Source organism: Perca flavescens, chromosome 12 (genome assembly GCF_004354835.1).
Source record: "Perca flavescens isolate YP-PL-M2 chromosome 12, PFLA_1.0, whole genome shotgun sequence".
NCBI classification, from domain to species: domain Eukaryota; kingdom Metazoa; phylum Chordata; class Actinopteri; order Perciformes; family Percidae; genus Perca; species Perca flavescens.
In genome coordinates, this window is record NC_041342.1 from 24,174,484 (window position 1) to 24,200,874 (window position 26,391).

The 26,391-nt window shown below is 41.9% G+C and overlaps 2 protein-coding genes across 3 annotated transcripts; both read right to left on the reverse strand.

Moving 5' to 3' along the window:
* Nucleotides 1-256: 256 nt before the first annotated feature.
* On the reverse strand, nt 257-9,352 carry LOC114565553 (Golgi reassembly-stacking protein 2). Of its 2 annotated transcripts, none has more exons than XM_028593672.1 (10): nt 9,151-9,352; nt 8,232-8,312; nt 7,924-8,127; nt 7,746-7,832; nt 7,485-7,615; nt 6,621-6,753; nt 6,038-6,158; nt 5,739-5,852; nt 3,817-3,933; nt 257-1,713 (listed from the first exon to the last, which is right to left on the reverse strand). In XM_028593672.1, the coding sequence occupies exons 1-10, from the start codon at nt 9,211-9,213 to the stop codon at nt 1,436-1,438; spliced, it is 1,329 nt and encodes a 442-aa protein (XP_028449473.1). In that variant the 5' UTR covers nt 9,214-9,352; the 3' UTR covers nt 257-1,435. The 2 variants fall into 2 exon arrangements, with proteins under 2 accessions (XP_028449473.1, XP_028449474.1); XM_028593673.1 differs by lacking the exon at nt 9,151-9,352 and adding an exon at nt 8,543-9,125.
* Nucleotides 9,353-12,516: 3,164 nt separating this feature from the next.
* Nucleotides 12,517-25,737, reverse strand: LOC114564971 (glutamate decarboxylase 1). The gene is made up of 16 exons (XM_028592704.1): nt 25,662-25,737; nt 23,567-23,623; nt 21,728-21,865; nt 20,721-20,963; nt 19,384-19,474; nt 15,382-15,494; nt 15,153-15,268; nt 14,746-14,825; nt 14,536-14,590; nt 14,334-14,450; nt 14,161-14,225; nt 13,982-14,060; nt 13,711-13,860; nt 13,481-13,588; nt 13,076-13,165; nt 12,517-12,776 (listed from the first exon to the last, which is right to left on the reverse strand). The coding sequence occupies exons 1-16, from the start codon at nt 25,735-25,737 to the stop codon at nt 12,603-12,605; spliced, it is 1,752 nt and encodes a 583-aa protein (XP_028448505.1). The 3' UTR covers nt 12,517-12,602.
* Between the last annotated feature and the right edge of the window lie 654 nt (nt 25,738-26,391).

The window sequence follows — 26,391 nt, forward strand, 5'->3', positions numbered from 1 at the left end:
TATCACCTGTGATTTGGAGGTGATCAGTGTAACTTGACTTTTTCACCAGTCTGTGTTAAGGACAGACTCTTGAGCAGGTGAATTAGACCCTTTTGGCTTTTCATAGACAGACTTTACTGTGTGCACTCTCACTCCTCTCCCGTTAAAATTTTACTGTCCTTTTTTTTTGGGGGGTCGTTTTTATTTGTGTACGAGGGGAATGAGACTGGAACAGACTAGTGACAAACATGGTTTAAAGACACACAGAGGCATCATGTAAAATTAATTTGGCTTTATTGCTCACACTGTGCACAGTGTAGATGTTTTTATCAAGTTCTGTTGACAGTGTCCGTTACAGTGACACCTTGTGGTTGTACTGCATCACTGCCTACCAATTTGCTTTTGGCCATACCTGGTATGGTGTAATTAATACCCCTGCACCCATGTTTCACCCTACCTACTGATCACCCAGCAGCAAGCACATACACCCTACTCAGTATTTCTTGTAACTGCAAACCTCTCTGGCATGGCCTTGAGGCTCTTACCATCCCTGTGTAGTAGAGACGGATACTGACATTCTGGATATAAATGGAGACATACAAAAAGGACAGACTAATCATTTCAAAACACAAGGGTGGTGCAAAACAATGCAGATTCATTCATTGGGTGGAGACACTCATACAGCAATTTCAACAAAAATGTATACATGTCAATCAAATTAATCTATTGGTCAGGGGTTACATTAACTCATGATAAAGGGTTACATATACGGGCTGAACGATAAGACCAATCTATAACATAAATTCATATTTACCCTAACCTATGTTTTAAGCAGCAGTGAAGGATGTTTTTCTCCTGTAGGCCCACTTCTGATATTTTTCCAGTACGACCAGTTTAATGACCTCTGGACTGTGAGCTCAGCTTCCAGTTAGGTGTCAATAGTTGTTCTATTCTTAGTCATTTATAAAATAAGGAATTCACTAAATTTGATTTATCATTCAGCCCCATTAACATACACTGTTTATATATACAGTATATATATAAAAAAAACAAGTGTAAAACAGAGAGGCTCGCCAGATCAGAAAGGGAAAAGTCCTAAGCTAGTTCTTTGCCTTGTTGTAACAGCAGAAGAGCGAAGCAAATTACAAACCGAACGGTACACCTCGTCCTCCTCATACAGTGGCTTTGACAAGCTCTTTGACAATCTGGTAATAAAGACCTCCAAATATCCTCCATATCTATTCATTCTCCATCGCTCCTCACAAGCTTCCTCACCCATACCTGGAGCATGCCGACCTCGGTGCCTGAACCGGTGCAGCTGTCTGCCAGTCCCTCTTGGCCAAATAAATAGAAAAACACAGAAAAAGAAAGAAAGACGGAGGGGGAGGGAGGGGAGAGAGAAGAGAAACCAGGTGTGTGTTTTGGTTTAATGGCAAGCGGGATCTTCTTTCCCATGTTACGACGTTAGTGTTGTTTCCGTGGGGGCCGGGGATCCCGTGGCGTTTGTGGAGGCCGCTTCCGTGGCGACTGTGGGGTTGGCGGCGGGCTCGGCCTCAGGCGCTGCTGTGACTGTGACCGAGGCTGTGGGAGCGGGGGTGGAGGTGGGCAGCAGGGGGACCATTCCCTTAGGGAGGAGAGGAGGCAGCTGGGACGGAAGCATGGGTAGAGTGGGTAGTGGGGGTAAGGGGGCCAGACCTGGGAGGTTGAGGTGTGGGAGAGCGGCCAGAGGGGGCACTGAAGAAAAAGGAACAAAAAACAGATTGGCAGATTTTTTTTTTTTTTTTAGAATTTATATTTCAAATTAACCTCACAACAACACTGCACACTCGTACTTACAGCGATTTGGGGATATACGCTTATTTGCTTTCTCACTGAGAGGTTAAGGTTACTTTGTTGTCTCAGAAAAAACATTGTCTTGGATCAAAGGAATACTTCACCCTCAAAGAGATCATACTGTATGAATATCAATTACTCAACCCGGGTTCCCTTGACTAGGTAGGTAAAAAAAAAAAAAAAAAATCCACATTCAAAGAAAAATTTGTTTTTCTCGCATGCCTCCAAAGATTTTTTTTGGGGATTCTTCGTTCACTGTGGAGATATACGAGAAAAACTAAAATGTTTCTTTATAACCCCAAAGTAACACAGGCTGAGTTGATGTACAAATGATCATTTCGAGGGTGAAGTATTCCTTTAAGAGAATTGCTGCATCAAAACCAATCATTAGTCTGGCTATCACCAGACCAAGCTCAATCTTTTAAGATTGAACATTAGTCTGGGGAGTCTGCTCTGTATTTTCTACCGTGATCAACGGGCATAGCTCAAATGACTCCGTAACGCAATTGGACAGTCCTTCAACCAATCAGACCAACGATCTGGGTGACGTAGCAGCGACAGCGCCACCGACGGGTTGCTGCCTTGATGCGCTTCGGTCGCCGCTATGTTGAACGTAAACCAGAAGCTGCTTGGTCGCTTCTCTATCGTCATTGTGTTAAAACCGCCAATAGCGCGCCAGGTGGATAGGCCAGTTTGTGATTGGTCCCCGCAAAATTGTAAACGGAAGCAGGAGAGATAAACGTACAGGTTTCCAGCCCGAGCTGCAGGGCAAAATCAAATTGCCGGCAGATGGGGCTGGGTTTACCCGGTCTAAATCATCACAATAAAACACGTAAAATAAGAACACAAATGCAAACATCAGCCTGAGATAAAAACAAGCAAATTAGTCACAAAGCTATCCACTCTGTAAAGAATAAATTAAAAATTTAAATACAAAAGGCATACATCTCAAAACAAACAAACTAAGTACATAAATTACAAGCAAACAGCCGGTCGGAGAAGGCCCATTAATCAGTTTAACTGACACAGGGACAAACAAATGTTTGGAACGATTGTGCTTACACAAAAGGACCCTGTACCTCCTCACAGAATTCATGAGCATATACTTAGAAGTATATTTGTAAGATGTGACCTGATGTCCTGGCCATGTATGGCAACAGAACTATAATCTCCAACTGACCTGGGATCGAACAAAATTTATTCAGTTTTGTAGAAATCCATGAACCGGTCATATAGCATAGAATCTGAATGCAGACGTATTACTATATTCAGAGTATAAGGATTGTGAATAAAGTATGAGACCATATACTCATAGTTTGTGTAAACATATATGCTCTGAATCCCAGAACATATATTTATACTAATAAGTACAAACTCAGGGTTTCAGAGTCAAATTTTAGACTTTTTAAGACCATTATGAATTAAATTCAAGACATTTACCACAAAATCAACTAAGCCCTAAATTCAGTTTTTTCAAGCAAAGTATCGCTAAATTTGGACTTCCCCATAGCTGAAGAATAAAATCTGTTGTATGTCTGTGCTACAATACGAAAGAGACTCGCGCCAATAACACAAAAACTGATTGGCTGCAATGTAAGTTGCATGTTGGTCTCATAATACAGCAAAATTATAAAAGAAACTACAACACCGCAGAATAAAAAAAAAAAAAAAAAATCAGCATAATGAGGTAGCGTTGCATGGACGTAGGAAAATTAAGACCCGTTTAAAATTATTTAAGACCTAGAACACCGTACTTCAGCGAATTTAAGACTTTTCAAGGCCTAAAATTTTAATTTTTAAATGTTAGACTTTTCAAAAAGACCCAGCGGAAACCCTGAGACTTTATACTGAGGTGGATGTACCATGTTACCCAGTTTGTCTGATACAGCTACTTCAGAGACAGACAGACACTGTATACAGTTCCAGGACAATAGAGTCAAATTCCAAAAACTTCACAAATGCCAGTGAAAATATTTGTTGGTTTGTTTTCTGTGCTTTATTTACCTGTAGTTCCTACTGGTAAGGTGCCTGCTAGTGACACGGCACTGAGGTCTGGGAGTGGCAGGTTGAGGTTAGGCAAGTTGGGGAGCGGAGGTAAGCCACCTGGGAGGGACATCAGACCTACAACCACACACACACACACACACACACACACAAAACACACACACAAAACACACACAATGCCATATGAGGGTGCGCCATCATTATTCATTCATTGTAAAAGGAAGGCTGCAAATGCAAACAACGATTATTTTCATTGTCCATTATCGGTTGATTATTTTCTTGGTTAATAGACCAAGAAAAGTCAGAAAACTGTGAAAAATGTCCAGTGTTTTTCAAAGAAAAGAGGAGTCAAATGTCTTGTTTAGTCCACAACTCAAATATATTCAGTTTACTGGAGTGAAGGAACTAGAAAATATTCACATTAAAGAAGCTGGAGTCAGAACATTTGTACTTTTTCTCCCATACAAATGTGCTGTGTCTCAAACCGCCTACTTCCACACTTCAAACACTTAGTTTGAAGTATATAGAGTAGATAAGTCAGTGTACTGAAAGTTCCCAGGATGACCCCCTAAAAACGGTCAAAAAGTTCAGTGTGGATCGATGGACACTACGCGCACTAAACGGGCGCCATCTTGTCTACAAAGCGGAAAGGGGAGGGACCAGGGACGTCGACCGGCAGCTGATTGGACGAACGCGTCACGTAGGTCTGGATTTCACAACAGAGCATAATGGCGGCTCATTCAGAATACGATCTTGTATTTTACAAAAATAGTTCACCGAAATGTGTTTCTGAAAACATTTTAAGCGAGAAATAGGCCATACAGCTGCTGAATCGGTCCGATTTTTTGATCGACAAAGGTCAGTTTAATAGATTTTCGTCAGATTTTGAGAGGCGGCGAACGGAGCCAAGCGCTCGTCATTTCCGGTAAGTGTTTTAACATAAGTGTTCCTTTTGGGACAATACTAACCATCGAAAGTGGGCACTACAGCAGTAAGTGGTCAGTGCACATTAGCAGTGTACAGATGGAAGTATGCCGAATGAGACACAGCCATGGACTCAAACCGATGAATCGATTATCAAAATAGTAAAATCTTTTAAACTGACCTCTGTCGATCTGAAAAGACCGATTCAGCAACTGCATCGCCTATTTCTCGCTTAAAATATTTTCAGAAACACGTTTCAGTGAACTAGGACGCGTTCGCCCAATCAGCTGCTGGTTTTCAGTTTTTTGGGGCGACAATACAGATTAGCGCCACCTGCTGTTATGGAGACATATTAAGTCTCAAGTCGGCGTCGCATCGGTGTGTTCCGAGGCACTTTTTGGACCTCTGGGAGCCGACTGATCAGTCCGACTGCCTTTCCGACTGACGGTCGGGTTGGTGTGAGCCTTTAAGGAGTGACACATGACTTGGGACATTTTATGTGAACGAGATCCAATGAAGAAGACGTGGGAATTCAGACAGCTGGCAGTTTATGGCAACATAAAACAATAACCAGAATAAAAACATGGAAAGGGGTTGGTCTTGTTATGATAGTAGTTTTGATAGGAACTCACACCCTGGCTATGTTCAGGAAGTCGAAGCTGCTTAAATTTAACAATAAATACTGTTTACTGATAAGTTGGGCCTTGTCCTTTTAACAACAAAGTGTACACACAATAAGACTTGATACTGGCTGATGCAGTTCAGGCAGACCATTCTCTTTTTTCTGTGTAACCCCGATTTTCCCACTGGGCGCGTCTGTGCTGCGCCACGGTTTTGTTTTGGAAAATAGGGGTTAGGGTGTGTACACACCCATATAAAAAACTGTAGAGAAAGAGCTGTAATGCCTTTGCCACCCACTGGATCTTCCAAAGGTTTGGTGTTGACTCAGCAGATTGATGATGTGTGTTTTGAATGAGTACGTTTGCAAAATCACCCACCTGGTAGCGTGGTGGCGGGGTTGAAGCCTGTGGTGGCAGGATTCAGTGGAGTGAGTGGGCTGAGGGCGGGGCTGAGGCTGGTGGAGGAGGGGAGCAGAGGAACTGTGGGCAAACCTGGAAGGGGGGAGGAAGACACAAATAACCCATTCAAATCTATGGAGTAAAGATACAATGACTGTGACAGTTTTCTTTTTCCTTTTTCCAATCATAGCCCTGTCATATAATAAACATAATGGATGTGTTGTTGTTGCTGGAGTAAATGAATGTGTGTGAAAGAAAGGGACTAAGAACAGAAATACCTGTCTGCAGCTCCCTGGGCATGGAGGGCGGAGCTGTGCTGATCGACAGGCCTGACAGCGTTTCTTCAAGGCCAGTGGCGACAGCAGGTGCAGTGGGAGGGGACACTGCTGAAAGCTGGACCTGAAGGTGTTAAAAAGAAAGAGAGAGAAAAAGATACGGCTGTCAAACAGATAAGGTCACATTCATCCAAACGTGCAATTGACTGTAACGAGCAGCATTGCTCTCTGCCCTTGCAGTTAGAGAGTTTGAACACTGAACCAACAATTCTCTCTCTCGCTCTCTGCTGATAGGAGAGGAGGGTTTTACACTGAACAGCCAATCGAACACTCAGCTGGGGGGCCAAACAAAGCCTCCTCGAGGATGATTAGGCAAATATGGAGACGGAGATGCTGTTTATCCTTAATGTGTTGAGTATTATAAATGGAAAGACCTGTAAAAGTATGTGAGCCATGTAGACCTGTCACCTTGTCAAAGACTCTTCCCAGAGTATTTGGATCTTGTTTATTTCTTGCGATGCCTTTCAGATCCAAATAAAAGCATTTAAGTGTGTGTGTGTGTGTGTGTGTGTGTGTGTGTCCTGACCTCAGTGAAGCCATCCTTCAGCGGACTGACGGGCTCACTGGGAGAGTGTCCAGGGAAGCTGATCTTCTTCCCCTCCTCAAAAGGCCTAGTGGGAATCCTGTGGAGGTATCCATAGCCAATCCCACATCCAAGGCTGGAAAAGGGAGAGGAAAAAAAGTTCACAATCACTCTGACAAACCTAAAGATTTTCATTCAAACATTTGAGATTAGCCTGGTTTCAGAGCACTGAATCACTGCCCATATGTCGGGAGTTTTTCAGCGATTCAAATAGACCTGGTGGTGTATATATTGACGGCCATTTCCCCCTGGTGTGTTGGGAAATCAGAACTCCGTGGGCGGGATTGAAATGGGGATGTCATGTTCTTGTGCCAGATACAAAAAAAATAACTTAAATAACTACATGCATGAAGAATAGTGACAGACAATGGACACAAAAATGGCAACGAGCATAGACAAAATGGACATAACTGCAGGTTGTTCTAAGTTGACTTACAAAAATAACCTGCAATAATAACCTTTATGACTGCTTGGGGGCAGTGAAAACACATTTGGAACACAGGATTGACATCACCTTTTAAAAAAAGGTGCCCTGTGGAGTTGTCTTGTTGTTTGTATGTTTACATTCAGTTTACAAAATATAAAATTAAAAATAAAACATTAAGCTCTAACAAATGTGTTTCTCTCCTCATAAAACATCTGTAAAGCAGATTTTTTTTAAATGCATCATTGTTTACATCCCATCTTTACTTGCAGTCTTCTTCTTCACTGCCTTTGCTGGTGGATTGCTGTATATCTTGATTTGAATGGTAGTTAGATGGATACGTCACATACTACTGATAACTTGAAACAAAAAGTCTGATGTACCTGCCCTCTCCTCCCCAGGCACTGTTGGGTGTGATGATCACTTCTCTGCAGTTATCGGTGTCTGTGTTGTACACATAGAGCTTCAGGCCTTTCCCCTCATGGCTCTCTATCAGAGAGAACAGGTCCTCTGACTGCATGAAGTCACAGAGAAGCGGAGAAGGTGGATAAAATGAGGAGACACACAATCACCATCATTACCATTATCAGGTGGAGAATGTGCAGGAGTGACAGTTGCAAGGACCTAAAGTGCTGATAAACTACCTCATTCATAACAGTGTCGGCTCCAATGATGTAGTCGGTGTGAGGCCGCAAGCCAGCGAGGGCTGCTGGGGAATTAGACTCCACTTCCTGTTTAAAAAATAGTGGGGGGGAGAATAAGTAAACTACCATCGCATCACATAAAACAATAAAATACTGACTAGACTTTGGGGTTACTTACCAGCACATGCCAAACATTCTCATTGGCTCCCTCAAAGCTGCAGAAACGAATGGAGACGCCAAGCAAGCCCTGGCCCCCCCACAGGTTGCTAGGGGTGACCGTAGACTCCCTCAGCTCCAGGGTCTTCGAGGAGTAAACTAGCATCTTAACCGGTTTCTCCACACTGGCTTTCAGCAAGTCTTTCAATGTGTCATTGTCCTTGTTCTGTAGAAAAGTGGAGGATGAGGAGCAGAGGAGCAACCATGAAACACGCAGTCCCTTGGGACTTGGATTTGATCCTACCAGATACAGCTGCTGGCTTTCCTTACCAGTCTGGTGTTGTTGATGGAGACAATGAAGTCAAAGAAAGGCTCCAGTCCTGCGCGGTGTCCCGGCGAGTTCTCTTGAACCTGCACAGAAACGAGAGAAAACCTGAGCTGCTGCTGGACTGCACGCTGTCACTTTCTGCATTTAAATCAAATGTTTGTAAATAAAAATATCCGAGATACTCTATACAGCAGAAACAGGTCGTACCTGAGCTAACCAACATACAAGGGAGCTGGGTCTTCAGTGGCTTCCAAGTAAGCAACTTTTAGGAAAACAAAAATGGTTTGATTTAAGATTCATACAACTAACTTACCATTGTAGTAACCTCCATGTCCATTACCGTACATGCAGCCAAATCGGTTATAATTAGAGGTTTTGTCCCGGCAGGATGGGACCGGTGCCCCTGTGGTCTTCCAACTGTGCTGTTGTCCAGTCGAGCATCTAGCTAACGTTAACGTTACTGATAAATCAAGTTGGGATGCTTGGAATAGGACGACATTAACTCGCCAGTGTTAGCTTGCTACTAGAGCCGTCTTAGTCACAATTTAGCAAAACAAGGGAGAATCAGCACTATGCACAGGGGCGTGTTCGATAACGGACGCATTGACAAAAACCAGCTTGGCAGCTGTCATTCAGTGCAGCTTTGTAGCTTCGGCTAGCTCCGACAGTGGTGGTTAGCATTTAGGTAGCATATTTAACTAGTTAAGAGGCAGGCATTAACAGAAAGCACAACGAGAAACGATCTGTGACTCTGACACAACTCAAACGCACACAATAATTTTTTTTTTACAGGTTTTTTCCAGATGGAGGCCCCCCAGCAGTCATCTCCGGCCTCTCGTCAACACAGAGCAGGGAATCCTCCGCCTCTGACCCGATGCTAAGCTAACAACTAACAGCAAGCTGTAGCAGCTAAAAACTCACCCGGAGGACGTGGTAGCCCTCGGAGCCTCCTCCCGGTATCTCCATACTCTGCGCACCTCCCATTATTACGCTCTTTTAAGGCGTTTTAGGTGTTAATGGCAGCTTGTTACCCAGCAGAGATGCGATACCTGAACACTTCCACACACCGGGTACACGTAGCCAAATGGTTAGCTGAGCGATGCGCATGCGCCTTTACGTGGCAGGAAATAACGCCTTTTTGAAATTTGCAATTCATTCAAAGAGCTCGTATATTAAGTCAAAGAAATTCTTTGATTAAGTGTAGAGTCGACACGCTTTGAAACGAACACATAGGTAGCTATTTACTATTTATTTCAGACATGTTTTGAATATTTAACATATAATGTAGAAATCTTGATAGAATTGTTTTTGAACACACTCCAGTTCTCCTATAACCATTCACCCCACTTAAATCACTATCATTTATGTAATTGATATAAGTTGAAATATAAACTAATATTATTCCACATTAGAACAAACATGCAAACTGTTAACTGTAACATGTTGTGTTGGTTCAATAGCACCACTGACGAAAACCTGCTAATTAAAACTGTAAAAAATCACATTTTGGGCATTAGGGGTCCAAGCCCGAGGGGCCTGGGGACCGCGTTTGATAAACTGGCCTTAGTGACAAAACCTGTGCCCTTTCTTTCACTTAAAACCTCTTCAGTTGCAAAAGCAGGACTCCATTTATAGTATATGCTTACATAGGCCTACATTTTTCTTACACATAAACCTGCTAACTGGATAGTTGAAAAACCAAGCTTACTTTTGTTATAATTCATGTTGTACTAGATTGTTGAAGTCAATCTACTCTCTCTCTCTCTCTCTCTCTCTCACACACACACACACACACACACACACACACACACACACACACACACACACACACACACACACCTGCATACCCTATATGTACAGTGAATACATAAAAAATATTCCTACAGCTACATTGTCATTGTTTTGAATAGCAGTGAATAATATAGACTTTTCATTTCCTGGCCTACATGGGGCAGAGGTCAAAGCTTTTGAAAAATCCAGCTGATCTTTAATATTATTAATATGGTTTTATTTGAAAGTTTTAAAACCCCTCATGTTGCACATTTGATTGTGCAGACAGACCACCACCACCAGAGGGCGGTGGCAATATGTCACATCCTCATTGCTGATCTCACTGTAGATCTCAAGCCTCACTCCTCAACCACCCTCCTCTTTGATATTTGTATGCCCTCCATGTAAAGGTAACAAGTGCCTTTGTTTATCTATGAGATTTTGGCCTAGTAAGGCTTAATCACATCTTACTCGTAGGTGAATAAGGGCAAGAGGAGAGGAGGTATGGGGGCAATTAAGAAAAAAGAGAGAATTAAGGGAGTAGCAAATGCGAGGGGAAAAAAAGTAAATATGTAGAAGTGAGGAAAGAGATGGGGAGGAAAGGAAAGAATAAATGAAAGAAAAAGCTGATAGGAGAGGAGGGTTTTACGCTGAAGAACAACCAATCCAATACTCAGCTGGGGGCGAAACAAAGCCTCCTCGAGGATGATTAGGCAGCGAGGCAATAATGTGGTGTGCGTGTGTGTGTGATGACATTTTTGTAGAGTGCTGTTTGTGGAGCCGCAGAGAAAAAAACATTTATCTCAAAGACAGAGATTTGTGTCTGTGTGTGTGTTTCAATAAGTCAGACTCATGTTTCCCTTTAGTAGACTTTATTAATTTTTTTCAAGATGGTATGGTTCTGTTAAAGTGCCTCCTGGGAAACGTTCCCTTACAGCTGGCTTTGTCAACAACAACAAAAAACTAAAGGATTGGTCACATACAGCACACAGATTACCTTAAAAATGATTTATGCACTTGTGCCATTTACATATGGTCCCTAGATGCCATAAATACTTTGTTAACTTAAGTCTTATATAATACTGCCATAGTACACATCCATTTACAATGGAAGAAAGAAAGGTTAACATTGTGCAAAGACACACATTGAGTTCCCATAACACTGAGAATACAGGTAATATGTATTACAATTAATATATACTATATTACAGTAAATGCATTAGGATTCAGACAGATACAACAATACTTTCTTCCCAGTCTCAAGAGAGTACATTCTCACATCCTTGTGCTATTCTCTAAAATAAAAGACGAGGATTATATAAACTTCATTCTTAATCTCATCAGAAGGCCAGTCAGTCATCTCAAAACATTCGGTCCAAAAGACTCACAATCACAGAAAGAAACACGCCATAGAAATTGCATCGCAGTCGAGGGTCAATAGGTAACATTTTACAAACACCTATAATCTATAACAAGTTCTATATGAAGGACGATGGATTGCTCTGTTCCCGATTCACTTTCTTTGGCTGACAAAAGCACTATAAATAAACTTTACTCTAGTCTCTGTGATTACATTTAGAAATGTATTACAATGTAATACACATAAAGACACATTTACAATGAAATACCTGAATCTGCAAACAGTGGAAATGCAATAAATATGAGTTCTTATATAATCTTAATATTTAATATTTTAACAATGTTATAAACACATGATTATCACATGATTGCATGAAAACAACGAGCCAGCGTTTTACAAGTTGTCACAGACTTGGGACAGCTGTGGACGTTTTAAATCTTAATCTTAAAGTTCTATGAGGGAAAATATTGCAGACTGTAGATCAGTTGCCGGAGGTGATCAAAATGCCTCAGTTTAACACGCTTGGTATGGTGTGCACATAAGGTCATGAAAAGCTTATTTATAACACAGTGCTAGCTTAAAATACATGACAGGATACACACCTGCACACACACACACACACTCACACACACACACACACACTGCACGGACACTGGTTTAGGACAAATAAGTTAGTGCACTGAGAATAATATGTACAGCGGAAAGCACCAATGATTCAATTTTGCGTAGCAAATGTATGATACAGCAGAATAATTTTATGATAGTTTGTTAATTTGCATCTGTGCTTTTCTCCCTTTAAGTGTTTGACCACACACACACACACACACATACACACACTCAGGCACACACACACACAGACGTTAAAACACAAACATTAAACGAGAAACTAGATCACATACACGCATACATTACAAGAATCCAACAGCGCACACATACATTAGAGCATGTTGGTTGGACGTGGAGCCTTCAGATACTTATATATTTATAGAGGAGGAACCATGTGGGCGAGCAAGTAACACACTCAAAGTCTCTCACATTTCTAGCTTCCCTTCGGTTGGAGAAACAGTCAGAATGCTTCAGACAAAGACAGACTGGATAGAAAGAACCTAAAACATGTCCTATCATTATTCTGTCCGCAGCACTGTAAATGTTTCCCCCTCATTGGCATTTGCCTTGGAAATACAACAGATAGACGACTGCATGATCGCCCTTTGGCCGCTAAAGCAGCGACGGCTGAGAGGGACTACAGATCTTGACCGAGCCTCTCAATCTCATCGATGAGGAAGTCGATGTCAGACTGGGTGACCGCGAGGTTGGAGACGACCATGCGGAAGAAGTTGACATTTTTGCCCTGAGGCTGGTAGCCCACCATGGTGGTCCCTGACTCCATCATCATGGCCTTGATCTTTGGCGCTACCTGGTAGGAAAAGAGAAAACTTAGAGACAAATTGCATTTCTAATGGGAGTCTGCAATAAATAGCGTTTGTGAAGACATCATTCATTGGTTGTATGAATAAAAAGGTAGGCTAAACATGTAAGCTGATACATGGAAGTATTTGAAATGAATGTTTTTACTTTATAAAATATTTTTGTGTACAATACATTTATTGAACCAGATGTAGCAGTAGCTAATTTCCATCTGTAGCCCATGGGTGCAGACCACCAGTAATGTGCAGCTTGATGAAATCAAAGTAAAGTCATTGACGAGGATCTTACCCTGTGGAGTTTTTCTCGCCGCTCCTCGCCATCAGGCATGCTTCTCAGGCTGGGTGGGATGTACCAGAAGCAAACATTGGTGTGCTGGGGCTGCAGGCAGAAATAAACACAGTTAATATACTCGCACTCTCTCACACACACACACACACACACACACACACACACACAAAAAGAAAATGAAGAAAGATGGAGGTAGAGAAAAAAGAGCAAGCTAAATAATGTGACAGAGAAGAGTTATAAACAAAGCTTTAACATGTTAATTAACGTTTTGTAAAGTCAATATATGATTTTTAGTTTTTTTTTGGTGTGTCATGTCAGTATAGCTTATTATCCTAAAAGGATACAATATTGAATTTTCCTAAGTGATAAATAACCTTGATAGAATAAAACCTTAGGGAAGCTTACCACTCCATCAAACACCATCTGATATCCCTCCCTGTTCTTGATCTTGTTGTACAGGTACTGAGACAGGTCCAAACACTTGTCAATGTGCTGCTCAAACCCTATGGTGCCCTGCGGGGTTAAAAAAAAAAAGTCTGTCAGGCACTAATTGTAACAGAAAACATGGATTATAAAGCTTCAGCATCTGCTATGATAAGACCATGACAATTTGGCTTAAAGACATTCTTAAGCACCTTGGCCTTCCACATGAGCCAGAACTTAAAGATGTCAACGTGTCGGCCACACTGGATTGCTTTGTCTCCTGTGTCGTAGTTGACGTCGTACTGTTTGTCTGGTTGGAACAGGTAGCCAGCACACATGGAGTTACAGCCTGCCAGGATTCCCTACAGACACACATAAAGTACAGTACATTTACTATTAACCTTTTATCTTCTTATGCCCATGGCATGTGAGCACTATGTGTGTGTGTGTGTGTGTGTGTGTGTGTGTGTGTGTTTACTGTACCTTCTCTCTGACCAGGATTGCAGAGCACTGGAGAGGCACGCCCATCATCTTGTGAGGGTTCCACGTGACAGAGTTGGCCCTGCAAAGTTTAATATATGTCTTAATGTACTGAGGTAGTTTCACTGGAAATGTTCTTTAAATAACAATACCGAGCAACCCATCTGTTCCCACGTACTTACCTCTCAACTCCAGCAAGCTTATGGCGATGCTTCCTGGACATCAGTAGTCCACCACCCCACGCACCCTGAGGAAAGAGCACTTTTACAGAAGGGTATGCGGGCAAGGACATACAGTATATTACAACTACTGCTATCAAAATACAACAGCAACTGCTCCACTGTCAACTACTCACATCAACATGGAGCCACAAGTTGTACTTCTCACAGATGTCAGCGATCTCATTGATGGGGTCAAATGCACCATACACTGTTGAACCAGCTGTGGCATTCACAAACAATGGCACATATCCCTGCATAATCAACACACACAAATGTTGGTTAAAGAGCAGGAACAATTAAAGAGAGAAACAAAGAAAAAGCAACAGTGACACTGACCTTCTGTTTAGCATCAATGATCTTGGCCTCCAGATCTGCAGGAATGACTCTCCCCCTGAAAAAGTGTTGAGCATCATATTATCATTACATACAATAAGTTATACAAGAACCATGGACTAGTCTCCTCTTTTCATCACATTGTTGACATACAGTATTTGACACATTTATTGCATTAATTGTGGCTTTTCATTTCTAAAACAAGTTTCCCACCTCTCATCTGTGCTCAACAGGATCACATTATCAGTGCCAAAACCCAGAGCAGCTCCAGCCTTCTTTATGGAGTAGTGGCTCTGTAGGGACACATTAAGTATATAATTCATCTTTCATTTAAATAATAGTGTGAAACAATGAAGTGGAGATTTTGTGAGGTAATTGTTGGAAGGTTTGGTTTGCTTTCTGTCATGTTGTCAGCAATTCTTTATAGACAAACGTAAATGCAATAAAAGCAAAAAGAATCCATAAAACTAGCCATTGCCTTGATTCAAATAGACATACTGATTATTACCGGACTTCTTCAATGGCCTCAATCTACAGCCAGTGAAGCATAGCGCCTGCTTTATTGGAATACCTAAAATGGAGTGTGTGTGTGTGTGTGTGCGCGCGCGTGTGTCACGTACGTGTTCGGATGTGAAGAGGACAAGGCGAGGAGCCGCAGACATGCCCTTGGTCTTGACCTCGGGGAAATACTTGTAACGTGCCATCATCACACTGTACATGTTGGAGATAGCGCCCCCTGTTGAAGAGAGACGGACACATCAGCACCTTGAACAGCAGCATGGTAACTATACTCATTATACTGATTCAACACACAATAACACACACTCAATCTGTTATTTATAGACCAACCTGGTGAAAAGAGTCCATCTCCCTCTCCACCGGCCCAACCAATCATCTCTCTCATTTTCTTCAGAGTCAGCTGTTCCATCAACACAAACACTGGAGCGATCTCATAGGTGAACCTGTCAATCACATCACAAGATTTATGAATATAGAATCAAAGAAGATTCTTATGCATACACACACTTGCAGATAAGAAAGCCTAAATACAGACACGCCAACACACACACACACACACGCACACGCACACACACACAAAACTCATTGGTTTTTCATTAGCCTAACATAATTCCATCCACAGAGCACAAACTGGAGCTTGTGCTGACTGGGCTAATTAAAAAGTGTCTGATAGGAGTCAGGCAGCAAACATTCAAATTCAAAGGCTTTCTGAAATCACTCAGTAGTTTAATTAAAGCCCACAAAGCTCTGATGGCTATCTGTCAATCCTGCCAATCTCAGCGGCGACTCTGAATGGGGCTGATTCAATGGCTGAGAGGACGTGAATGTGTGTGTGTGTGTGTGTGTGTGTGTGAGAGAGAGAGAGAGAGAAAGAGAGGAAGAAAGAAAGACTGTCAGGGAGAGTGTTTTAAACAGATAACAGCCTCTGTTGACCCTAAAATTCAGAAATTGAGGAAGACACTATAATTGTTAATTTCATTCTTTCATTAAAATAAAGAAAAAGAAAAGATTAAAAAAAATAATAATAATATTCACAATTGTTAGAGAGGTGAGAGACGGAAAGGCAGCTTTTAAAAAATGGCAGATGTCTGTCAGCTAACAAAAGATAAAATGACACGTAGCTCCATGGACAACAAAAGAGCAACACTCCTGAAGAAGCTAAAGTACCTTAAATGTGTGTCAACTCTTACAGTGAGGCCTGAGCTTTTGCTCTCGTTGCTAACTGACAGGCCATCTCACCGCCTCCCACACGCACACTTAGGACTGATCCCTGTCTACCCTGCTTTTAATGAGGCCAGTTACACAACACTCCTGCACCCCCATCAGACACCACCACCATTACTATCTAAAACAACAATAATCAATCTAATAATAATCTTCGCTTCCTCTCTATTTTGTTCACAAGTATATATCTAAACGAGGACTGAAGCAATTTCGTAGCTTGGTTAGAGAGGAGAGATGAAGGCTGTGAGCAGAGGGAGCTGTAGGTGAAACAATGCACTGATGCAAACTGTGAGAACAACAAAGGAAGAGGAGGGGATGATATGGAGGCATAGAAAGGAAAGTGTACAGAACAAACAAGGCGGAAAGAAGTGGCAGAGAATAAGGGAGAAAAGAAAAGAGAGTGAATGCTATGATCGAAGATAGTTGGAAATCGAATTACTGTAAAATAATAAAGAAATAGAAAAGAAAAATACATGTTTCTTGTTAATTATCCCTGGTGAGGGCTCACCCACGGGATGGAGTTGATTGGAACATTAGCTTCTGGTCAATACACCAGATCAGATCGTGACTGCCAGGCTTCGACTATGAACAGCGACAGCAATGGATAAAATCACAAAGACAAAATGTCACATTTTGCAGCCTGTCACTGGCCTACTTTTAAGAAAATATGGTGTTCTTTGATATATTGAAATGATGGGTTCATATAAGGAACACAAAACACCTAATATCCTGGATGTAACACTTTCCTTTCTTCTTACAATGTATTCAGCAGAAAAGGGACAAAACCAGTGCACCTTTTTAAAATTCTCCTTCTCTCTGTGAGTCATTTCACGCTGTAATGACAATAATGGTGATCATTATCACAATCAGAGCCAATCATTGGTCTTTTCAGGGTGAAAATTACCCCTCAGTCACCTGCCTGTCTCCAGGGACAGCCCCTAAATGCCCTTATTATCGTCATCAAGGGCACTCAATGTGTATGAGTCTGTGTTTGAATGTGTGTGTGTGTGTGTCTCTCTATGTGACTAACCCTCTGACCCCCAACCACACTCTCCTCTCAGACCCTCAAAGGAGCACTGAGTCAGTCTGTACCCACAGGGACAATAGAGCCGGAATGAGCACTCCACAGGGAGCTGCAGCAGCCAGTTTCCCCAGTGTGACAGGGTTTTCTGTGCAGCCGGAGGACATTGTGTGTCAGTGTGGGGCCCAGCTGGCCTATCTGCTAAGACCAGCTCACAATGAGCCTGCAGTCAATGGACTGGAAACCCTAGCTGCTGTATCTGGGACAGCCATAGCTGGTGTGTGTGTGTGTGTGTGTGTGTGTGTGTGTGTGTGTGTGTGTGTGTGTGTGTGTGTGTGTGTGTGTGTGTGTATGTGTGTGTGTGTGTGTGTGTGTGTGTGTGTGTGTGTGTGTGTGTGTGTGTGTGTGTGTGTGTGTTTGTGTGTGTCATTATGAAAGTGTGCGCCAGAGTGTGAATTCATTGGCCCTGTCTCTTGGGGCATTCTTCCAAGCAGGAGATGAGATGGGGAAGTTTTTCCTAAGAGTGGGTGGTTTCCTAAGCTAATGTTTTGAGAAATGGGATAAATTAAGTGTCTCAATTTTCCTTTAGCGGTTGGTTTATTATCCTTAGATTGATCGTTTCTTTAGCAGCCAGTCTAGGAGGAAGGATAGAGGCCACAATAGTTAGAAGATACTGAATGCTCAGTTTGTGTGTATGAGTGGTGTACTATATTGTCCTCTGCCCACTATTTATCTTGTGTGGTTTTAATGCACAGTGCAGGTGCTGCTGTCTCTGCAGCAAAATGTCAGTGTGTGTACGATGAAACAAAATGTCTCTCCATCATGTCACCAAGGAAATCTCTTGAAGATTTGTTGTACGTAAATATTTAAGTGACTGGTTCTGCTTTGAAAAACTGTTTTTAAATGCTTTTAGAATTTTTAGTCAGTTGTCTTGCTTTAATTGTCATGCTTACTGTTGTTGTTTTCATGCCAAACCCTGATTTGTCTCTCTCATAGAGAAGAGTAGACATGAAACAATTAGATGATCGACGGATTCATTGTTAGATTTTAGGATTTGATTAGATTAGATTAGGATTTGCTGCTTTCCTTTGTTTTATGTAAAAGTAAATTGAGGATTTGTAGGTTTTGGACAGCTGGTCAGACAAAACAAGACATTTCATGATGTCATCATAGGCTTTTCGGTCAAGAATGATGGTCAGTTTTCACAATTCTTTTTAAAATATTTAATTTTTTTTAAAGATTAAATGATAAGGAAAATAATCGTTAGTTTCAGCCCTTCATAAGAGTTCTGTACATTTTCTTCTCTAGTTAGCCTTTAACGTCAGTCTTAATACTGTAAATATGGCCGTGAATAAGAAACAAAATATATTTCGTAGAATTCCAAAGTGTATAGGGCTGTGATTTGTTATTTTGGAGGAATTCATATCTACTCTCATGAATAAATCAATCCCTCCACTGAAAATGAATTGACAGAGGTATAAAAATCAGACTCTGCCATAATGTGCTCGTCTATGTGTGTAGCTCTGTGTGTGCATGTGTCTGTATTCAATAATCTGATATTGTACAGTAGTATTCATGCGATGTTCTATGCCAGTGATCATAACACAGAGTTAGAGCTTATTTACAGCACGTGTGTGTGTGAGAGTTTGTGCGTGTGTGTATGTGTCGAGAGTGTGTGATGTTGATGTGGTTCATGCCCTCTATCAGACTGGGCCACCATGTAACTGTGACCTGAGATCAATATGCAATCTAACCACCCCTGGGGCTGGGCTGCCTCCGATATACAATACAGCACAGTGGCAGCCTACCATCTGTCAATACACAGTCTCAACAGGACAAATCAAACACTTTATATAACTGCCCTCAGAGGATGTTCTGACCAATTGTAGAGTGAGCTGAGGGGGACAAAATAAGCACTTCCACCATGACTATATGATAATGACTGGGGGCTATTTCCAGTGGCCTACAAACTGGAAAACGTGGTTGTCCTGTCATGATACAGTATATTGAGGTATTTCCCTGATTAGATAATAACTTGGTCATGCACAAGCATGCAAGCAAAGAGAGCAGCATACTGTATGACTTACATGTTGGTGTTGGCGGTGGAGGTGAGCCACTCTCCGGCCAGACCGATGATGTCCAGACCAGAGGACAGCTGGTTGAAGAATCGTGGGTGACCTAAACATAAAAATATAACTATCTTAATATAACTGTTTTAATGACTTGCCTATTAACTGCGCTTCACTGCCTTTATGAGGGAATCATGCTTTATATAAAGAGAAAGCAATAAGACAGCCGCTAATCTTCCTTGTCCTGAGTACATTAGCTTTATGAAGACATATGACTTCAATGTCCTGCAGGCTAAAGCTGACCGCCTATATCTGATTGTGAAAATAAATAAATAAAAATAAAAGACACATGAAACCATTCTTCATTTCAATGTTCACAGTCGTTGGTCAGTTATCATTTTGTATTCCCCTGGACAGCCATGAAACCTAAGGGATCTGACATAGCACTGTTCAGTGTATATAATTACATTGTTAACAAGGCTATATGACAGCCATTTAGACTCAAAGGTGCTTGCGCACACAGTCCCCATCAATAGGCCTGGAGCCTAAATGCAGTCATGGATATAAGCACCTTGTGGTGGTGGTGCTGTATGGCTCATATAGCCTTATCAGTATATGAGTCACATTAACTTACTTATGAATAAAAATCCTAAATAGGGAAAATAAATCCCAAATCAATGGCAGTGCTGCTTAACAGCGAGAGGAAAGAGACGCTTTATATTTCAGCACCGTGGACAGCTCCTCCAGTCCGACTTCACATTCTTGAGCACAAAAACCCCCACCATGTCTGCAACTGAAACGTGGTGTTGAGTTGTAGGCACAGTAGACGCTGCGTGATATATAAAACCCAAGGGACAGTTTGAGCCTTGTCGTTTTTTAACAGCTTGAAATAGCCCGTGTTAGGATCCCCTCAGGCAACACTTGCTTTAATAAGTCGAGGGGAAAGAAAAGGAGGATGTCAAGTGAATTACCAGGGGGACAATAAATAAGGCAGTCATTGTAATAGGCCGTACACTATCTGGCAAACAGCTTCTTCTCTAATGGTTTGTGTTGATTCACCAATTTACATAAAAGTTATAAAATGGACAAGTGTTTTTTTTTAAATATATCATAAAATTACTGTAAAATTCTAGTATTATATTTTGCTTTGTATAATGACGTATATGACTATACGTTGCTCTGCAGATGAAAACACCACTTTTGAATTGACAGAGTAGAAGTTAATTGCTTTTTATATTCACACATTCCGTGTCCTTTTGCTAAATAACCTATACCAGCATATGAATAATTCATATCCCTCCCTTTTCCCCTCAGATACAGCTCTATAGCTCAACCTTGAAGGTGTCCTAGCCTACCTGTCCGGACGCCATATTTGAGCGTGTCCCTGCAGTCCACCAGGATCTGCTCCAGGGATTCGGGCTGGTCGGACAGCTCCAGGTTGAAGCCCTCCATGCCCTCCAGGAGCTGGTGGGGGTGGTGGAAGTCCAGCACCTTAGTGGAGCGGTCGAAAGTCTTCTTGACATAGTTGGTGAGGATGTCCACAATCTCCAACAAAAACTGAATGGTAGGCTCTTCTCCATTTTTGGCTGGCAGCAAGTCTAAGAGGTGAGGAGAAAGGTGATGGGAATTTAGCCTGAGTGCTTTATACTTTTGTCCCTTTTAGACTGAGCATGTTTACCACTGACATTTAATTGAGTAGCCTTTAGAAAGCTTTGGGCACATAGTTATTATTTTAAGTCCAAATTTGATTGTGTATTTCTTACAATTTCTCTGTTAGTGATCTGTGTCGAATAATGTAATAGGCTATTTATAATAGGCTATAGGTTTACAGGCTAATATCATTAGTAACTACTACTTCTCTAGTGGGATTTAAAATGAGAAGTGCATTGATTCCAGATCTCAACAGGTAGACTATACTTGCTGTGGTGACAACAGTTTAGAAAAATAACATTAGGATTTTTTTTTTTTTTCAAAAAGTGGTTTAGCCTATGTGTTACTGTTATAATTTTGAGTAACTTGACATTATAGCCAACCACCAGCCTCTGGTTCTTTTTCTAGATATTTTAATTATTTAATTATTAATATGCCTCTAACTTCAGTCGTCGTCCTCTAGAGAGTTGACTTTCATTGGGTAAAAGAAGACAATATTGTAGCAAAAAGAGAACAACAAATGTAACAACAAAGATGTGCTTGTCTGGTTGTAGGCCGCCTCGACAAAGTCGCCAACAGTCCCTCTAGTTTGAAGTAATGGGCCTATGACTAATGTGACCATAGCGTATAGCGCCAATGAAGCACACAAAATTGAGTAATAGCTTATTTTTTTAAATACGTCAAGCCGAAATAGCGCTTATGTAGTTCTCACCTCTGGCGAACAGATTGGAGAAGTCGGTCTCGGAGAGGCGGAAGCGCGCGTCCCTGTCACTGTTATCGCACGAGAGCAAGTTCTTCTGGCCCGCGAGCCTCCCCTTCTCGTCCAGGCTGTTGTTCTTCTGCAGGAACCCTAGGGTGTTACACGGCGGAGGACAGGAGTTATCACCAAACACCTCCATCCCACACAAAGAAATGATTATTTTTTAAATGCAAGAAAGACAAATAATGAATGTCCAAATATTCCGCGTTATTTAGTCTATAAATATATACGTGGTAAGGCAGCTTTTGTAAAAAAAATAATCTCCGTTGTCTAGTCAGCTCCTAATGCCCTGAGAAATTTGAGGATTTTCTGGTGGAGGCCAAACCTATATAGGCCATATATGGACACACACACACAGGAAGAGGAACCACCCGTGTCTGTGTGTGTGTGTGTGTGTGTGTGTGTGTGTGTGTGTGTGTGTGTGTGTGTATGGGTGGGTGCCCGCCCCACCCTGTGACATCACAAGCACACCTCGGTGAGGAAACACCCAGTCCACAGACTGATCGGCTCGAGGGCAGGCCAGGACGGGACAGCCCGCGGTGAGGACCCATACAGCCAATAAACGCGCATCCCATAATGAGGGGTTAATGAAGGATGCACAGACCCCTAAGCATGTTTTGACCTCTATGATTGATCCTTTTTCTGCATTTGGGCCTTTATATCGGCAGGATAATGTGGTTACGGGTGGGACTAATTGTGCACAAAACACATGGAAGTCACACACCGTTGTTATCTGTAAGCCTATAAAATTAATATTTTTCAATGGCAACTCAATAACACCTTGCTCATTAAATCCTATATGACATTTTCGAAATCAATATTTGAGACGATCTAACTGCTTAAGCCTCCACATAGAAATAGCCCCATTCAATTTCCATTTCAGTCCATTAAAATGTCATTTAGACCAATCAAAATATATTGGTCGTTTTCTCATTCTCAGAAATACCAAACGTTGGCGATACCATACGTAGCTCATTCGATCCTTTGGTCTTAATTTATTTCTGCCATAACACAAAGGCCAATTATATCCGGTTTCCTGTTCCATATCTACATGAAAATCATTCCCCTTTTGTAAAGCTGCAAGAAAAACATATCCATATATATATATATATATATATATATATATATATATATATATATATATATATATATATATATATATATATATATTAGAAACAAATTCCTTCAAATGATGGAGAAATACAGTCCCTTGACGTCACGTTCTCCACTGTATAGGCCATCAGTGTGATTGTCAGTAGGCTTTTAAAGAAAACTATTATTTGTTGCAAGGAAAGATATGAATGGAAAATGAAAATACTTCTTTATTTACAGGTTATTCTGAGGGTCTTTCTGGGCTTTATAACATAGGCTATATTTCCAGGCCTGTCTCGGGGATTTTTTGTCTTGGTTGTGAAATGGAAAAGACATTGCGGGGGTCAGGGGCGGTCGGTGGGTGATCTTGGGCTCTCATCATAAGACCTACAGGCTAATGTCCACTGACCTTTAGAAGATGGAAACACACGGTGACAGTCGTGGATGGCCCTGCTCTAACAGCCTTTATCATGGCCTATTTTAGGCCTCCAAACGGATTTTTTTTTAAGAATAACAGCCACCCTATGCTGACACTTATGCATTCTAATGGAATATTATGGAGACATATTATCATACATTCATATGCCAAAAAAAATCTGGTCCTTCCAAAATTGCATTTTTTCTAAGATGTGATGTAAAAATGTGAATAACATATGAAAGGAGTTAACGTGGAACGGTTTATGTGCCCAAAAAACTTACCACAAATCTTCATCCCCAGTTTCCGTGTACATCCGTGCATCCACGCATATTCGTAGGCTAAAACAGAATGAACGTTTGAGTTTCTGGTGTGCAGGCCGCGGAGACAACGTGGATGGGCGGATTATGGATATAAAGCTGGTGGAGCACAGTGAGCACAGTGGAAGCTGCGTGATGCGCACGGCTCTTGGCCGGGTGTGTGACTCTGAACACTCCGGGTGTTTTGCGGGGTTTTAAAGCCTCAAACTATTTGTTTCGGAGTCATTTGGCTCAACGTGGTCTTTGTTTGGCCGATGATTTATCCACCTTGTTATTTACCACAGCACCCACTGATCATCGGGGGATGAGTCTTATAACATTTCCGATTTAGGTCCAATCAATAGGCACCGCCAGTGGCCCGCACGGCACATCCACGCCGGCTCACACACCCAGCCAAGGGGCGGACTGGAATTAACGCCCGTGAAATGAGCTCACGGAGGAGGGCAGGGATTAATTGAGTGAAACACAGTATGTGACTGGAGCGAGCTGGTTATGTCTGTGGCCGGAAAGTCTATAGCCGGCTTGATGCAGAAACTTATAGTAGGCTATAGTGCGTCTCATGCATACACACTCACAGCTACACACTTAAAACCGAGCGTGGACATGCGTGAGCAGAGATGGAGCAGAAGCCAGAGGGAATAAAATGCAGAGCGCGCGGCAGCAGAGCTATACAGCGAGGCGGCGAATACACCTGATGGAAAACTTTCATAACAAAAAACAAGTATTTAAATTCACTGAAGCAATTTCATTCTGAGAGAAACTAGAGAGCCGCTCGAGGTGCTGAGGCCAAGGCATACACACAGCAGACACACGCGCGCGCGCGCGCACACGCGCACGCACAGACACTACATGCCGCCAGGCGTGAGATGGAGCGTGGAAGAGAGATAATGGCAACATCCAGCAGCAGTGTGCGAGCAAGTCAGACAAAACAAATCTTTTTTTCACAATACAAACATATTTTTTAAAGGGCTTTTCTCGGGACAAATTCACATTTAAAATAAGTCTTACATTTTTGTAGACATGTTTATTGACACCCAAGGGCCACAAATAAAAGATTCCACAAAAATATTGTATTCGATAAAGAGAAGAAAAAAAAGAGAAAATATGAAATTGAATTGTGCACCGGCCCTCAGGAACTGCAGCCTTTTTCCTTTTACATTTTGTCCAAAGACAAAAAGCGGCCATCCTTTCCCCGCGTTGCACTGCAGATGGCTGCTCAAGTGCACTATCATAGAGTCGATTTGGGCATGCGACAAAGGCCTAAAACAATTAGCCTAATTAACCCATAGGTTAATGTGTAGGCCTACATAAATGTGTTCCGGCAAAATAGCCTATTTCTCCATGCGCAACTAATATATGCAGCTTACAGCCCCGAGGGCCTACATAAACGAGATACAATGAATTACGTCAAAAATAAATAATAGTAAGTAATAATAAGTAATAAAAAAATGTAATTTTTTTGTGTGCAAAATTTGTCGAAAACGTTTTCAAAACGCACGATTAAACCCCAGACAACGAAGGCGTTAATGTAAGAAAATATAGGGAAAATATTCAAACCAGGAATATATTCGATATGAACATGCGTTTTTATTCAAAAATATTGGATCATTAAAAATACCAATGCTTTAACGGTGCATTATTTCTGCGCCAGGTCCACTGCTCGGTGCGCACCGCTGATCCGCCAGACAGCGACAGGCAGCTGTGATGGCTCTGTTTTTAACCGGAATGATTAACGACGGAGACCACACAGCAAATGGCCCGGGCGAGACTCGGTTTTATCAGACAGAGGAGGAGGGGAGAGAGGGACGGGGAGGCAGACAGAGGCAGAGAGAGAGGTGGGGGGAGACTGGGTTTAAGCCTTCGTGTTGGCAATAGATCGCACTGGATGCATACGTGTCTTTGAGCAAGGCACCGAGTCCCGGTCAGCTCCAGTGGGCTGTTTCTGTAAGCACAGTCTGAACATTTCCGGAGAGGGACAGCCTTAACGAGAATTTACCCTGGGGGATCGATACTGGATTACGATATTATTAACAGGGAGAGGAGTGTGAGGAGGACGTACTTGTGGACGGAGGTCTTAAATTGTCAGAGTTGGGGTCCTGGTCCCCGCCAGTGGCTCTCGGTTCAGACGTGGCCATCGGTCCTCTGTTATCTGATCTCCAGCTGGGAAATAATTCAACTGCAAACAAGACGGTCCAGGGTTAGGAGTGACCAGGTCATCTTACACAACTCACATTTTAAATATACATTTTGAATAACTACAGTCCATTTAATTGGCAGAACAGGATTTGATCAGAAAAGCATGTTATCCACGGCGCGTCGCCAGGAACGAGTTATTCCCGAAGGATATTGGGCTATGAACCAAGCCGCGCAATTTGGAGAGAATTGCGCACGACGCACAAGCAATGCGCACATTAGGATAAATGTTAAAGATAACATTCAGTTATCAGGGAGCGCCACATATAAGAAATACATTCCTAGTTATTATACGTTCTAATGGCTCGTTGGAGCAACAATATAATTTCCCTTAGATATCAGTCTTTGGCAGAGCGACACGAGACCATTAAAATGTATGAGCTGTATGTCTGTGATCATCCACTGCACTCATAGCTATATATTACAGAGATATTTCTAAGGAATAAAAACAAGATTAAAAACACATTCATTCAGCCTGCCATAGTTGGAGGACATGTGCTATTCTAAAAAAATATAAATTAATACATGACAGGACATATTGGTAAAATCACACCTGTTTTTAAACAGACTGATTTATTAAGCACATATTGATAAGC

What these genes read in the sequence shown, in the direction of transcription:
- LOC114565553 (XM_028593672.1), bottom strand. Translation starts at nt 9,213, where the DNA reads ATGGGAGGTGCGCAGAGTATGGAGATACCGGGAGGAGGCTCCGAGGGC. An exon ending in CCATCAACAACACCAGACTG is followed by an intron (nt 8,128 to 8,231) that starts GTAAGGAAAGCC and finishes ACTTTTCTACAG; the next exon opens with AACAAGGACAATGACACATT. An exon ending in GCCTGGGGAGGAGAGGGCAG is followed by an intron (nt 6,754 to 7,484) that starts GTACATCAGACT and finishes TCCCTTTTCCAG; the next exon opens with CCTTGGATGTGGGATTGGCT.
- LOC114564971 (XM_028592704.1), bottom strand. Translation starts at nt 25,737, where the DNA reads ATGGCCACGTCTGAACCGAGAGCCACTGGCGGGGACCAGGACCCCAAC. An exon ending in CAATCCTGGTCAGAGAGAAG is followed by an intron (nt 13,861 to 13,981) that starts GTACAGTAAACA and finishes GTGTGTCTGTAG; the next exon opens with GGAATCCTGGCAGGCTGTAA. An exon ending in GGCGAGAAAAACTCCACAGG is followed by an intron (nt 12,777 to 13,075) that starts GTAAGATCCTCG and finishes TTTTCCTACCAG; the next exon opens with GTAGCGCCAAAGATCAAGGC.